This window comes from Cynocephalus volans, chromosome 15 (genome assembly GCF_027409185.1).
Source record: "Cynocephalus volans isolate mCynVol1 chromosome 15, mCynVol1.pri, whole genome shotgun sequence".
NCBI classification, from domain to species: Eukaryota; Metazoa; Chordata; class Mammalia; order Dermoptera; family Cynocephalidae; genus Cynocephalus; species Cynocephalus volans.
The window spans coordinates 12403107-12419374 of NC_084474.1; the positions used below are offsets into that span (position 1 = coordinate 12403107).

Genomic DNA, 16268 nt, shown 5'->3' on the forward strand with positions numbered 1-16268 from the left:
AGCAAAAGGGCATGCACAGACTTCTCCCCAAAACTTGAGATCTTGGCCACATCCTTGATGACCCAACACAGTGCCTCTAACCTTAGCAAGGAATAACTAAGTGCCTCAGCACCTAAGGCACAGAGGCATTCACATGCAACTCTGACGGTGAATACAGCCAAAATAACCATACAGAGACTACACAACTGCATCTACATGGAACCAATACTAAAACACCCTACTCAATGGTTAATATAAATGCATTTACAGGAGGAAGTCTCTCTCCTCAAAGCCCACTCCAGAGTAATAGAAGCAACTGCTCTGCCAGACAACCAAACATCAATGTAAAGATACTAAAAATACAAAAAAAAAAAAAAAAAAAGATAACATTAATGAAAATATGATACCTCCAAAAGGAATACAGTAACTGTCAAGTATGAGACTAAATAGACCAGGAAACTCCTGAAATGACAAAAAGGAATTCCAAGCTGCTATCTTAAGGAAACTCAGTGAGATACAAGAAGACTCAGATGACAAAACAAAATGAGAAAAAGTATCTAGGATACAAAGGAGGAAATGTAAAAAGAGTTTAATACCTTAGAAAAGAATATAACAGAATGCCTAGAATTGAAAGATTCATCCAGTGAAATAAAAAACACAACAGAGAGCTTAAGCGCAGGCTACAACAAGCACAAGAAAGAATTTCTGATCTAGCTTCTCAACAGTAACTCTACAGGCCAGAAGATAATAGGATAATATATTTAAAAAAAAAAGCAAACTGCCAGCCAGGATTACTATACCCCGCAAGACTATCCTTCAGAAATGAAGGAGAAATAGCATATTTTCAGAGAAACAAAAACTGCAAGAGTTCACCACTACATGCCCAGCCCTACAAGAAATCTTTAAGGGAGACCTATATCTACAATCCAAAAATGATAATCACTAGCAAGAATACACAAGAGAAAGAGGAAGAAACTATATCTTACCACTTAAAACAAAAAAACCCCACCAAAGACAAACGATAAAAAAGTAACAAAGGAACAAAAGTTATATAAAACATCCCAACAAAAATTGACAAAATGCCAGGTGTAACACAATACTTTTCAATATCAACTCTAAATGTAAATGGATTAAATTCTCCACTCAGAAGACACAGAGTGACTTAGTGGATTAAAAAGACAGACCCAACTATATGCTGTCTACAAGAGTCTCATCTCACCTGTAAAGACACACAGAGACTAATAGCGAAGGGTAGGAAAAGACATACCACACAAATGGAAAGTAAAAAGAGGAGTAGTTATTTTTATATTAGATAAAATAGATTTTAAAATAGAATCATAAAAAGAGGCAAAGAAGAACATTATATAATGACAAAGGAATCTATCTAGCAAGAAGACATAACAATCATAAATATACCCATATCCACCTGAGTACCCAGATATATAAAGCAAACACTATTTAACCTAAAGAAAATATAAGCCCAAATAAGATAATAGTGGGGGGCTTCAACACCCCTCTCTCAGCATTGGACACATCATCTAGGTAACACATTAACAGATAAACAAAGGATTTAAACTATACTTTGGACCAACTGGAGCTGGCAGATATTCACAGAACATTTCATCCACCAACTACAGAACATACATTCTTCTTATCAGCACATGTAATCTCTCCAGGATAGACCACACATTAGGCCACAAATCAAGTCTCAAAAAATTTTTAGAAACTGAAGTAATTTCAAGTATCAGACCACAACAGATTAAAACTAGAAATCAATAACAAATGAAACTCTGGAAACTATAGACATACATGGAAATTAAACATGTTTCTGAATGACCTATAGGTCCAAGAAGAAATTCTACAGGAAATGAAAAAGTTATTGAAAGTAAAGACACATCACACCAAAACCTGTGGGATACTGCAAAAGCAGTACTAAGAGGAAAATTTATTAAAATAAATGCTTATTTCAGACAAAAAAGCTAATGCTACACCTCAAAGAACTAGAAAATCAAGAATACTTCAATTCCAAAATTACTAGATAGAAAAAAATAATTAAGATCAGAGCAGAAGTAAATGAAATACAGACCAAAAAAAAGAAACAAAGATCAATGAAACAAAAAATTGTTTTTTTGAGAAGATAAACAAAATAGACAAACTGTTATCTAGGCTAACGACAAAAAGAAGAGAGAAGGCCCATATAACAAAAATCAGAAGTGAAAAAGGAGACATTAGAACTAATACAGCAATACAAAAGATCATTAGAGATTACTATAAACAACTGTAAGTCAACCAAGACTAAACCAAAGAAATAGAAAACCTGAACAGACTAATAACAAGCAACAAGATTGAAGCAGTAACCAAAAGTCTCCCAACACAGAAAAGCCCTGGCCATATGGATTTACTGCTGAATTCTACCAAACCTTTAAAGGTGTAACATGGTGGTGGGAAAACTGGACATCCATATGTAAAAGAATGAAACTAGACCCATACCTCTTGCTATATACCAAAATCAACCCCAAATGTAAGAAAGACTTAAATATACAACCTGAAACTATAAAACTCCTAGAAGGAAACATAGGGGAAATTCTTCGGGAAGTAGCACTGGGCAAAGACTTTATGAATAAAAACCCCAAAAGCACAGGCAACAAAAGAAAAAATAAACAAATGAGACTATATCACACTAAAAAGCTTTTGCACAGCAAAAGAAACAACAGCCCAGCGATGACCACTGAGTCACTGCCAGAGGCGTCCCAGCCACAGACCCAGAGCGGTGGGGCACCAAGGGCCTCAGCCACACTCCCCCAACGTCTGCATTCAGCCCAGCAAGGACCACTGAGCCACCACCAGAAGTGCCCAGGCTCCTGAGCCAGGGTGGTAGGGGGCTGAGGGTCTCAGCCACACCCCTCAACATCTGCATCCAGCCCAGTGGCAACCACCAAGCCACCACCAGAAGCACCCTGATGTCTGCATCCAGCCCAGTGACAACTGAGCCACCACTGGAAGTGTCCCAGGCTCCTGGAGTGGGGAAGGGGGGCACCGAGGGCCTCAGCCAGGCCCTGCCGAAGTCTGCATCCAGCCCAGCCATAACCAAGCCGCAGCCAGAAACTCCTTGGGGCATCCCTGCTGGAATGAGGGGGGTGTCACAGCCCTAATCCACAACCCCTTCCATCCTTCCCCCTCCTCCCACCCTATCCCCTTTCCCCTCTTCCCTCCTCCCCAACTGCTCTGCAACATCTTAGAATGTGAAAAAATAATAATAATTAATTAATTTTAAAATAATAAATAAAATAAAAATAAAGGGCTGTGTGCCTGGTAGCCAAGTCGGGGAGGCAATGAGTCCAAAACCCCAAGGGATGGCTCTGGATGGAGGTCATCCCCCTTTGTCAGAGGTTCCAATTAGCAAAATCACCAGTCACAGAGACCATAGCTCAAAGGGGTCATGCGGGTTGTAGAGCCACAAAGACAGAGCGTGTGCCACAGAGTGCTGACAGAATGCAGCCTGGTAGTCTGGGCCCTACTCAAAGGCTGCCAATTTGCTAGTTAGCCAACGTAAAGGACCAAAGAGGGAGCCCATGTACAGCACAAAAACACAGAGTCCACTCCTTTTTGGTGGTGGGGTTTGAACAGACAGCAGTTTTTCCTTGAGTGCCAGAGGAATTAAGTATTGTGAACCTGCCTACATGGTCCTGAAAAACTTTACTTGGCAGGCAGTCCCATGGGTGTTGTGGGGGTTTATCAGCCACCCCTGCTGGCAGAAGAGTGATAGCTCCAGTCAGGGCCACTGAGACGGGGGGCTGCCAACTTGCCAACTAACAGGACACCATGTGATGGAGTTTGGATGTGTTGTCCCCTCCAAAACTCATGTGGAAATTTGATCTCCAATGTGGCAGTGTTGGAAACTGATTGAGTCATGGGGGTGGATCCCTGATGAATGGATTAATGCTCTCCCTGGGGGAGGGGGGATTAATGAGTGAGTTCTTGCTCTGTTAGTTCCCATGAGAGCTCATTGCTTCAAAAGACTTGGCACCTTCTCTCTCTCTTGCTTCCTCTCTCTTGCTTCCTCTCGCCATGTGATCTGCTTGTACCCGCCAACTGCCTGCCACTTTCTGCCATGAGTAGAAGCAGTCTGAAGCCCATGCCAGATGCAGCTGTGCCAGAATCGTAAGCCAAATAAACCTCTTTTCCTTATAAATTACCCAGTCTCAGGTATTTCTGTTACAGCAACACAAAACGGACTAAAATACCGTGTATACAGTGGAAGCTTTGGCCATCAGGGTAGAGGTACTGGTGCTAAAACCTAACAATTCCCAAGGGAGGGAGGAAGTGATTTATGTGCACTTTTCTACATGTATCTCTTCCCAGTTGGGAGAGTCTCCTGTCACATTCATAAGATGAGGACATGCAAGCATATCACACATTAATTATTCACATAAATGCAGACACAGAAGCAACAACAACAGAACGCTGAATTGGCCCAAAGGGCCCCACCCATGAAACCATATTAGCTTCCCGGCCCCACTTGCAATTAGGAAATGCAGAGTCTACAAAGAAAAAAATAAAAATAATCTGTAATCCTACAAATGAGAGGCAGCCACTGTTAATATTTTTATTGCTCTGTTTCAAGTAGTATGTGTATGTTCATGTCTAATAACTGAGGTTGTACTTTGCTCAGTTTATCGTACTTTATAAGTATTTTCCCACGTCAAAAAAAATTCCCAATATTTTTATATATGCATGTACCATAATGCTTAACTATGTCATTATTATTGCATATTTTGGTTATTTTCAAATTTTTATGCTATTATAAATACTTCAAGAGCTAATGTAGGGTCTTTTAACACTTTTAAATATGGAGTAAAGCATGAATCTAATACTTTTTGTTATTATTTTCTGCCCCCCAAAAAAGTTTTCTTTTTATCATTTTCCACTTGTTTTGGAAGATTCTTGTAATGTACTAAGCTCATTTACACACACTTATATTTCTGTCTGTATCTGTGCCATTTGCTTTCTGAAGTGCACCCAGAATAAATTTCTACGCAAGATCGGTAACAAGGGTTTGCACTAATGGATCAGAATAAAAACATCCTGCAGTTCAAATACTGAATGATTTATTAGCTACACTAAAGTAATTTTCCACTTTCCCTGAAGTATGTACCAATATCCCGAGTAGTTTCCCATCTGCCACTAGCCTATGTTTCTCTAGAAGAGCTCTAATTATAGGGCATACTCATGCCTCCAAACCTAGAGGCTACCATGTTGCATTTTGCACATTGACACATGTTAAGTTTTGAGATACTCATGGTCATTATTCCAACCCAGAAGTGATGCCAGAGAAACATTCTCTTTCATTCCAAAGGGGCCTGAATTACACCCTCTCCTTCATGTATCTGAACCCCAAAATGGGTTGCATCTCACCTACTCCAAGCCTAGTTCTCCATATGATAGTGTTCACCTGACACCTCAGAATGTGACCCAAGTGACATTACACAGCACCAGCAAATGCTGCTCCAGTGAAACTGTCATAATTTGGGAGTCAGGGTTATCAATATCCACCACTACAAAGAAGCCTGGGCTTAAACCAGAGAGAGAAAAAACAAGGTAAAAATAAAAAATAATATATTCTAAAGGCACTCGGAAAAGAAGGATCATTTCTCTGCTTGAAGAGATACATCTCCATCTAGTCACTGACATGATTTTTTATGATATTTAAGCATTTACACACAATAAGGACAAAGAAGTCATGAAATAACTGTGGAAAGTTAAAGTCAGCAACTACAACCATAGCTCCACCAGTTTTTCCCCACATTCTAAGACGCCCCAGGTGTATTCATTTTGACACTGTCATTCGATGAATAAGATAAATACTGTTTTATGTCTTTGTCATATATAGCTTTGATTAATATAAAATACTGACATTAATAATAAGAAAAGCAGCTAATACTTATAGAGTACTTACTACATACCTACCAGCACTGTACTTGCATGAACTTGTTTAATCCTCACATCAGCCTCATGACAAAGAAATATTATCATCCCAATATTATAGATCAGGGAACTGATCAGCAAGTAGAATACAACAATTCAGACCAAGGCACTATGCGTTCCTGCTTTTCCAAACAAAATAAAACAGCCCTTTTGTAACATTTAATGTTTTCCCCCTTGTTGTAATACTGGCACCTTGATTTCCTATTTTTCCAAAATAAATCTGTCCATCTTTTTGTTGTTAATAAATCTATGTAAATTTAAATTATTTAATCAGTATCACTTCCTCTATAAAGACTCCTGTCTCCTCCCACACTTCAATACTTTGAATACATAAGTCTATTACTATGCATCTACTGTAACTTTTCATTACAGATATTTCCTCTATACGTTGAACCTATGAGATCAATAAAAATGTCTAATTCACCTCTTTAACTATAAATAGTAGTTGCAAAGTAACCAATGCTCACAAAATGCCTCTTGAATTAAATCATACAACCAAAGAAAAACTTTAACATGAAATTTCTAATGTGATCTCTGTTGGATACTACACAGTAGTATTATGCAAGACTATTTATATTTTTATACAACTCATTTTAATTGGGTTTATCATAATTCTCAGTATTATGGTAATCTTGATTTCATTTACTCCATTAGTTCCTCTGCTAAACTACTCTATTTCAGATAAGTACATTATTTAGGATTCTATGTGGTAAGTTTCGACACCTAAACGAAATTAATGGCCTTCTCCTACCGCTTGCCTCGTGGATAATGCCGGACATATTCTCCAACATCATGAGCAGCAACAGCTAGGACTTGTGGATCATCTGACACCTCCAGAAGTTTTGTCAAGATTCTGAAATAAATTCAATCCAAAAAGAGATCAAGTTCTAAGTTTTCTACAGAGCATAACAGATCACAGGTAAAATGTAGATATCTTCCTGAAAACAGACAATTATAATCATATTTTCCTACAGATTTCACTGTTACACATAAGTTAGCTCTCAAAACCTTATACATATATAAGTTACTTTCATTTTTAAAATACTTTTTAATTGACATGTATTGATTGTATATATTTATGGGGTACAGAATTATATTTTGATATATGTATACAATGTGTGATGACCAAATCAGGGTAATTAGCATATTCATCACAAAAATGTATCATTTCTTTGTGATGAGAACACTTGAGCTCCTCTCTTCTAGACATCTGAGAACATGCAATAAATAATTGTTTATTATAGCTGTTTAGCACTACTGTATACCTAGAACTTACTTTTCCTGTCTAGCTGAAATTCTGTATCCATTAATCAACCTCTCACTATTCCTACACCCCTCCTCCTCTCCTTCCCAGCTTCTATTAACAATTCTACTCTCTATTTCTAAAAGCTCAACTTTTTTAACTCCCACATGTGAGAATATGTGGTAATTATTTTTCTGTGCCTGACTTATTTGACTTAACATGATATTTTCCAGGCTCACCCATGTTGCTGCAAATTATGGGATTTCATTTTTTTCATGGCTGAGTAGCATTCCATTGCGTATATACACAATTTCTTTACCCATTCATCTGTCGGCAGACACCTTGGTTGATTCCATATCTTGGCTATTGTAAATAATGCTGCAATATACATTGGAGTTTAGGTATCTCTTAGGTACGCTAATTTCCTTTCCTTTGGATAAATACCCAGCAGTGGGACTGCTAAATCACACAGTAGTTCTATTTTCAATTTTTTGAGGAACCTCCACATTCTCTATTAGAGAACCTCCACATTCTATTCTATTAGAATAGAATTGCTAATTATTTAAAATATTAGTAGAAGATTTTTGAAACCATTTAGTTGTTTGTTGGCAAAACCCATTCATTTACAAAATATCAGTCTTATTTCTTAAAATCTTTACTAGAAAATAATTTGAATCACAACTATCTTTGCTTGGATCATTTGCATTAAAGCAAACACTTAAAGTAATAAAACTCTATCTTTACTTTGTTCAAAATCTGAATGAATCTATGAAGCCTGCTTCCTTTAGTTTCTAGATCACATTTATTTAGCAATGTCTCCTACGACTGAGACTTAAGGTTTCTCTTCCTACCTTTTCCTACCACTCAGCTTGTCAAATAACTAAAATCCATAGGCAACAGAAACACTGATAGAGAACCTTGTTACCAATCAAGGAATCATTTCATTATGAAGTATTTACTCGTCTTCTATCTTCTGGATTAACTGGAAAATCTGGATTTCCAAGAAATAGAGTAGAAAGGAATGATCATTTATTATACACACGCATGTTCCAAACTCTGAGTAAATGCATTCCTCATAACAACTGTACAGGATGAAATGAGAGTCAAAGAAGTTGGGTAATTTGCCTCAGGACCTAGCAAATGTTGAAACTGAAATCTCAATTATCATCCGCCCACACAAAGCACAACCATACCCCGATAGCAATTCATTCAACTCAAGCCCATGAAAACTGGTAAGATGAAACAAGATATTCAATTTTTCATATATTTATATTTTTAACATTTCAAAAGGCCAACTTGCAAACTATTCTAAAATTATGTTTAATTTAATTCAATTGAAACATTTAATAATTTCAAAGATTAAATTATTTTGAAGTTTTTATTATTTTGATATTTTAATATTAAGAAATTATTCTATGAAATTATAAGCAAATTACATTAATATAAAATTCCTTAAAGCATAACATAGTATTCATTCTGAACACGTCAAACCAGAGTTCATCAAATTACAGCAAGTCCAGATCCGTCTGCCATCTGTTTTTATAAATAAAGTTTTACTGGAACATAGAGAGCCATGTTCATTAGTTTATTGTCCATGACTGCTTTGGCATTACAATGCAGGGCTGAATTGCTGTGACAGAGACTAAATGACCCACAAAGTCTAGAACAATTACTATTTGGACCTTTACAGAAAATGCTTGCTAATCCCTGCCTTAAACCACTTAAGCCATTCTCCACATGGCTGAGACCCTTGATACCCAAAATATGGTCTGCAAACCAGCAGCATGGTATCACCCATGCACTTATTAGAAATGCCAAATCACGGGCCCTACTCTAGACCCACTGAATTAGAATGTGAATTTTAACAAGATCTCATTAACATTTAAAAAGCCTAGTCTTAGACTCAAAGAATGTTAGAATTGGAAAGAATCACTGACTTCCTAGTCAAATCTACAAAACAAATGATTTTAATGGTTATCCTTTAGGGCCATTTAGTCTGCTGAAAATCTTCAGCAACAATGAAAACGTCTTTGTATTATTATCTGCAAATTTGCTGAGCATGCTTTCTATTTCTATATTCCAATCATCAATAAAAATGTTCAAAAGAACAGGCTCAAAAAAAAGAGATTCTTGTGGTAAGCAAAGAGAGGGGTTCTCCCAAGTTGCCACTGAATACAGTTAAGTGAACAATAGATTCATCAATCATAATCCAAATCTCTATCACCACATTAACTACAAGCCATGATCCTATCAAATGCTCCAATGGGATGGAGACAGCAACACATCACAGAATTGTGCCATCTTATTGTGACAAAGGTAAAACTGCAGAGAATTGGGGGGAATGTTGTTTTCAATAAATGGTGCTGGTTCAATTAGATATCCACATAACAAAAAAAAATCTTCATCCCTATACTTTACAGCTTATGCAAAAATCCATTTAATCAATCCAGTCTTTCAGCTGGACTGGAGATCTAAATGTCAGAGGTTAAACAATAAAGCTTCTAAAAGATAACACAGAAAGATACGTTCATGACCTTCGGTAGGCAAAAACTTCTTAACCATGACACAGAAAAGCACTAGCCATACATAGAAAGATTAATAAATTGAGCTATATTAAAATTAAGAGCTCTATTCATCAAGACACCACTAAAAGAGAAATGGCATGCAACAGAGTACAACAAAATAGCTGTAGTGAACATGTACATGATAAAGAACTCATGCTCAGAATACACATAGAACTCCAACAAAATGAAAAATAAATAAATAAATAATTACTTGAACAGACACTTCTCCAAGAAAAAAAAGATGTTCGAATGACCAAAAGCATAAGAAAAGATATGCAACCACATTAGTCAGCAGGAAAATACAAATTAGAACCACAGAATAACTAAAATTTAAAAAGAGTGACAAAAACAAGTATTGGTGAAGATTTGGAACAACAGGTATTCATTAAGAGTGTAAAGTGGAATTAAAAACTTACTTCAAGAGCTCATAATTCTTCTCATTTAACCTCACAGCATTCTCTCTCCAAAATTTCTCAGATTTGTGCACAGGACTCCATTCCAACCTTCCAGATTTAAGTTCTGAACTGTATTCATCAAATGAGCTATAACAATTTTTAAAGAATTCAAAGTTTATCAAAATCAGAGAGTTAACCCCAAAATCAAGCAAAATAAAACATTTTCGCTGATGATTTAATTACAAATATACAAATCGTATCTTAACAAATCAACACTAAACAAAGTTTAAACCATTTAAATAACTTTTAATGAGCCATGTAAAATCTTATTCAGGTACCAAGGTCCAACACTCCTGTCAAATTTGAATGCCTGGTATGAGATATTTTAAATGAGTACTTGCTTTCAAAATTCTTACCCCAATATATACATGAATGTGTACCAGTAAAAAACTTTGTAATATATCAGAATTTCTACTTTGACACTTGAAATATTTGCCAGGCCACTAGATATAGTGATGTAAACTTATGTAAAAGCATAACATAAAATAAAATAGTGTACTCTGATACTATTATACTATAAATAACATAAAATACTATAATACATCACAAAACAAAATCATAAGTGTCAGTACAATATTTTACAATGTGATTACCAACAATGTAGTGGTAATTTATTAACTGAATTAACCCACTATAGATTAAAAATCTCTATACATATAACTGCAATGCACTTTAATTCAAAAACCACTCACTATGTGTAGAATAACTTTAGTATTTAAAGCTTTATAAAATGAAAAATTTTAATATGGTTGATCAGTAGGCAAACGCAGTGTCAGGACATGCTTTGACTTTCTTTTGTTTTGTTTTTTTTTTGTCTTTTTCGTGACCGGTACTCAGCCAGTGAGTGCACCGGCCATTCCTATATAGGATCCAAACCCGCGGCGGGAGCATCGCTGCGCTCCCAGCGCCGCACTCTCCCGAGTGCGCCACGGGCTCGGTCCAAGGACATGCTTTGACTTTCTTTCAAGTAAAAGTTAAAAAGGGATGCAACTATTTAAATGCTGATTTGTAATTCATTATAACCAGGATGTACTGGGTAAATTGATCAGTGTTCTGTTTGAAAAAAGTAGCAATTTACTTTAATGCATGGCAGATCAGTACAAGAAGTCAACTAGCATTTTTAACATTTGTATCCCAAACCTGTAACAGCAAATTCAGGGTGAAAAACCAATACATAATAATAAATGGCTAGCATGGATTAAATCATTTAGAAAGATAACAATCACTAATCTTATTTTTTTAAAAAAACAGGCCTTAAATGATTATTACAAAAGAACTGACCATAATTTTAAAATAAACGTAATAACAAAATTTATAACTGTGAAGCCTGTTGCTGGCCTGCCTATTATATTAAATCATCTTATCCATAATTAAATTCTAGAATAACAAAAATCATTTGCTTCCCTCCCAAAAAATCCTTTACAAACCACTGATATAGGTAACGCTTCCCTCTCTATGAAATCTTTTGGGCCTTGGGATTACGGGTATATTGATTTATCTGTTGAATACACTTCTGCAGCACGTACTACACTTAAGGCATTTGCTGGGCAGTTGGAACCTCACAACAAATCCTGCAAGGTTAGCATTTTTATTACTATTTTACCAAAAGGAAAACTGAGACTTGAAAAAGTCAAGAAGCTAGCACAAGGGCACACAAGGAGAAAATACCCAAACAATTCAAATCAGAGTCAGCTGGGCTCCTAAATCCCAATCCACCTACAGAGAAGGGCCTATTTTCGGAGAGTAACTCTTTTAAAAATAGGTCAGTAGTTTAAAAAAAAAAAAAAAAAGAAAGGAAACGTGTGTTAGTGGGTAAGATCAACAAGATATTAACAGAAAATGGACAAGACCCAGAAGAATATGTGGAGTCTGCCTTGTGCATGTCTATTGCAGAAGGAGTGAGGCTAGGAGACTTTTTAAAAGCAAACACAAGAAACTAGAGGGGAGCAGAACCAGGTAGGAAAGATGGTGTGAGTGGCGCAGAGTCCCTTCCATACTGCGTAAGGGGTTTTTTCTTCACTGTATGTACATTATTTGCATAATTTTTAATATAAAAAAAATAAAATGAGCCAATAGGACCTTCAAAAAAATCAGGAAAAAATATGCTCTCCATATATGGACAAACCTCCTCCACAAATTAATAAACTACCATTGTAGCTTAAAAAAAACTCTAAAAGAACTCTCAAGGAGTTCCAGGGTCAGGCCAAAAACTTAAGAGAGCAAAGCCAGTCAGATTTTAGAAACAGAAAACAGTGGGAATCTCCCTGAATGAGAAAAGATAATCCATAGCTCTAACCAACTGTTGCCATGGAAAATGTCTTAACAGAACACATAACATATTTTAGTGAAATCTCTTGATTTTTATAGGTGACAACAAATTCAGATTTTCTTAAAATGATATGCAAATCAAACAAAGCCAACACATCCAGCATATGAGAATTAAAAAGAATCACACACCTAAGGTCTTGGACACTCTCACCAAGTTTTTCCAAAAGAAATTTGATATCTTCGCTGATATCTTCATCATCGTACTTCTGCTGTTCCAAGTTCTCCAACTGTTTCAAAACTTTGCACTGAATCATAGCCAGAGCATATTCTTGGCGAGTTTCTCTTTCAGTTGATTTTTCTAAAAAGTTCTGGGTTAGACAAAGAGATTATGAGAAACTATATAATTCATCATGTGATGTTTTCAGACTTCTGCACTTTCTTTTATACCCTCTCTCCTTCTACTCTCAGGTTTAACTACCACCTTTAAGAGAAGATTGGATTTCAAATCCTTACTTCTTTCCTGAGTGTCTTTCCCACTTAACCTCAGTGATCAGTTTATTTCTGATCACTCACATACACACTGGCTTACTAAACATCTTTAATTATTGACCCGGGGGAGCCTCCCAGCACTGAACACATTTACAACAAAATCCATCACAGTCCTCTCTCACCGCCCTGTCCCGAGCACACCTTGGTGAACTCTCCATTGGTTTGCCCACCTAGAGCACTTAGGATACTGAGAAAGAATAGTTCTTCAAGTATCTCTCTAACTTCCCGTCAGTCTCCTTTCTTCCCCCTTTCTAATCAAACCTATAAGTGCACAAAGAATGCGTAAAAAAGAAAAAAATTCCCTTGCTTGAATAATTATCAGAAAAATTTTGTGATATTCAAGCAAATTCCCTAGTTTTCTTCTGTGATTGTCTATTTTTAAGAGTACTTAGGAAAACAGCAAAAGAACACACAAATTTACAAAAATACTGTTCATTGAGTTAACCAGTATTTCTGAGTCAGAACCAGGCTAAGCCCTGGGAACAAGAACAAACAAAATAGGTCCCTGCTCTTAAGAAAGCTACTTTCACGAAGCTCGTAAAGACCTGTCAAATGCCAAAAAAAAAAAAAAAAAAATCAGGCAGTAACAATTATCTCCAAATCAATCATACCAAAATTTGAAATTCCTTTTTTTCTCTTTGTAAGCAAGTTATACCCATGATAATTATGCTAAATGAATGCAGCAAAAAGAGATTTAGCTTAGCATGCGGAGGCCAGTAAGATCAGTGCCCACTATTCTTCACTTTATGTTTCCACCAAATTTTAAGTACCTTGAGAATAGTTTGTCTTGTTTTTCTTTATGTCACCAGAGCTTGGCTCAGTATGCGGCTCAGAGTCAGTACTCAATAAAATGTTTGTGGACCTAATATTCTTCCTCAGTGCTTTACATTTACAAATATCACAAATTAGATGCAATCCTTTATTACAAATAGATAACGAGTAGTGTAGCAACAGCATAACTAAATTAATTTGCTTTCAGAATTACTTCAAAATTAAAACATGAACTTCCACTCGGGTATGATGAACTATGAATCTAATGGATGAAGCCCTCTCTTAACAGCAAACAACTATAAAACCTGGACAGACTGAAAAAGCAACTACCTAAAAGGAATGGTCAACAGAAGCAGACTCTGGTGTGAGTTCACACTCATCTGGAATAGAGAAGTCAGGGAACAATACAAGTTAGTTCCTGGCACTGCAGTTTTTATACTGAGGCTAAGTATAGTCTGCGCATTAGGCACAGTGGCAGTCAGAGAACCTACCAAAAAGCCTAAAAGTAGTCTTTCTGGCCTGAGGAACCGGAAAGCTAGAAAACCATGAATGTTGAAGGGGAGAAGGGAAGAAGGATCCCAGAAGACAAAGAGCTAGAAAGGGGACCCAAATTCTGTCTAATCCTTCAAGAGTAAAGGCAAAATAAAACCATATTTACATTAAGAAACTCAGATAATTGGTGACCAGCAGACATGTACTAGAAGACATGCTAAAGCAGGGATTGGCAAAATTTTTCTGTAAATGGCCAATTAGTAAATATTTTAGGCTTTGTGGTCTCTGTCACAACTACTCAATTTGCCTTTGTGGTGCAAAAGCAGCCATAGAAAATATATAAATAAATGAGCAAAACAGTGTTCCAATAAAGCTTTATTTATAAAAACAGGTGGTGGATTTGGCCCTTGGGCTACTGTAGTTAGCTGACCCCTGGGCTAAAGGAAATTCCACAGCTGAAGGGAAATAAACTGCCAAATGAAAAGCTGTATCTTCAGGAAAGAAGGAAGAACTACAGATAGTTGGATAAATATAAAGGTCGCTGTTTTCCTCTTAACTTTCATAATATACACAAGAATGTTTAAAGCAAAAGTTAAAATACTGAACTGTAGGGTTATAACATATGCACATATAATATTATGACAACTATAGCATAAGAGATTGCAAGTTCTTACACTTTACATGAGGTAATACAAATTAACTTTAAGTTTAATAGAAAAAGGATGTATGCTGTGACACCAAAACGACCTCTAAGAAATAAAACACTGCAAAAATTAACCATTAAAAAGCCAAAAGAAAAATTAAAATGAAACTTTTAAAAGGATTCAAGTATAACCAAAGAGAAGGCAAACACAGAAGGTAGAAGAACAAAACACAGATAAACAAACAGAAAACAAACAGTAAAATGGTACACCTAATTCCACCTCTACCAATAAGTACTTTAAATGCCAGTGAACTGAGCACCCAGGTTAATAGGCAGAGTTTATTAAAATGGAGAAAAATACAAGACCCAAGTATATGTTATTTTAAAAAGTCAAACTTTAAATATAAAGACACAGAATGAAACTAAAAAGATGGAAAAAATATATCACAGCATAAGAAAGCTGGCATGTCATATTAACTTCAAATAAAGCAGACATCAGGACAAAGAGCATTATCAGTGATAAAGAAGGACATTTCTTTTTCTTTTTTTTTTTTTTTTTCTTTTTCGTGACCGGCACTCAGCCAGTGAGTGTACCGGCCATTCCTATATAGGATCCGAACCCGCGGCCGCTGGGAGTGTCGCCGCGCTCCCAGCGCAGCACCCTCCCGAGTGCGCCACAGGCTCGGCCCATAAAGAAGGACATTTCACAATGATACAAGGTCCAGTTCATCAGGGGAATGTAACACTCATAAATATTTTTATAATAAAGCTTCAAAATTCATGAAGCAAAAATCAACAGAATAGCTAGACATTTTAACAGCTCTCTCTCAGTGCTTGAAAGAACCACTAAACCAAAAATCAGTACCTAGAAGATGTGAATAACACTATCAACAACCCCAACCTAAATGACATTTATAGAATACTATCCCCACCTGCAAAATATGCATTCTTTTAAAGTGAACATGGCACATTCACCATGATAGACTATCAGATGAGCCATAAAACAAGTCTCAAATTTCAAAGGATTGAAATTTTACAGAATCTATTCTCTACCCATAACGGAATTCAATTAAAAATCAGTAAGTTTCTAATTTCTATTTAGAAATTTAACAATGTACTTCTATGCAATCCATATATCAAAGAAGAAATCATCATGATGTATGACATTAATATTTTTACATGCTTGTCTTCTTTACTAAACTGTGAGATCCTAGACAACAGAACCATACTAGATATCACAGATTATTTGTAATTCCTTCCCTAACCTCCAATACCTGCTACAACCACACCTACAAACTATTCTCTTTCAGGACATCTAT

At 36.2% G+C, this 16268-nt stretch overlaps 1 protein-coding gene across 3 annotated transcripts in view; it reads right to left on the bottom strand.

The window, feature by feature from the left end:
* Window positions 1–16268, bottom strand: part of ATP6V1H (ATPase H+ transporting V1 subunit H) — a 121075-nt gene that overhangs the window by 45419 nt on the left and 59388 nt on the right. For all 3 annotated transcript variants that reach the window (XM_063079560.1, XM_063079559.1, XM_063079557.1), the window contains 3 exons: window positions 12684–12862; window positions 10188–10313; window positions 6716–6817 (listed from right to left, as the gene is read on the bottom strand). In XM_063079560.1, the coding sequence (XP_062935630.1) occupies window positions 6716–6817; window positions 10188–10313; window positions 12684–12862 (407 nt within the window). The remainder of the gene's footprint in view (window positions 1–6715; window positions 6818–10187; window positions 10314–12683; window positions 12863–16268) is intronic.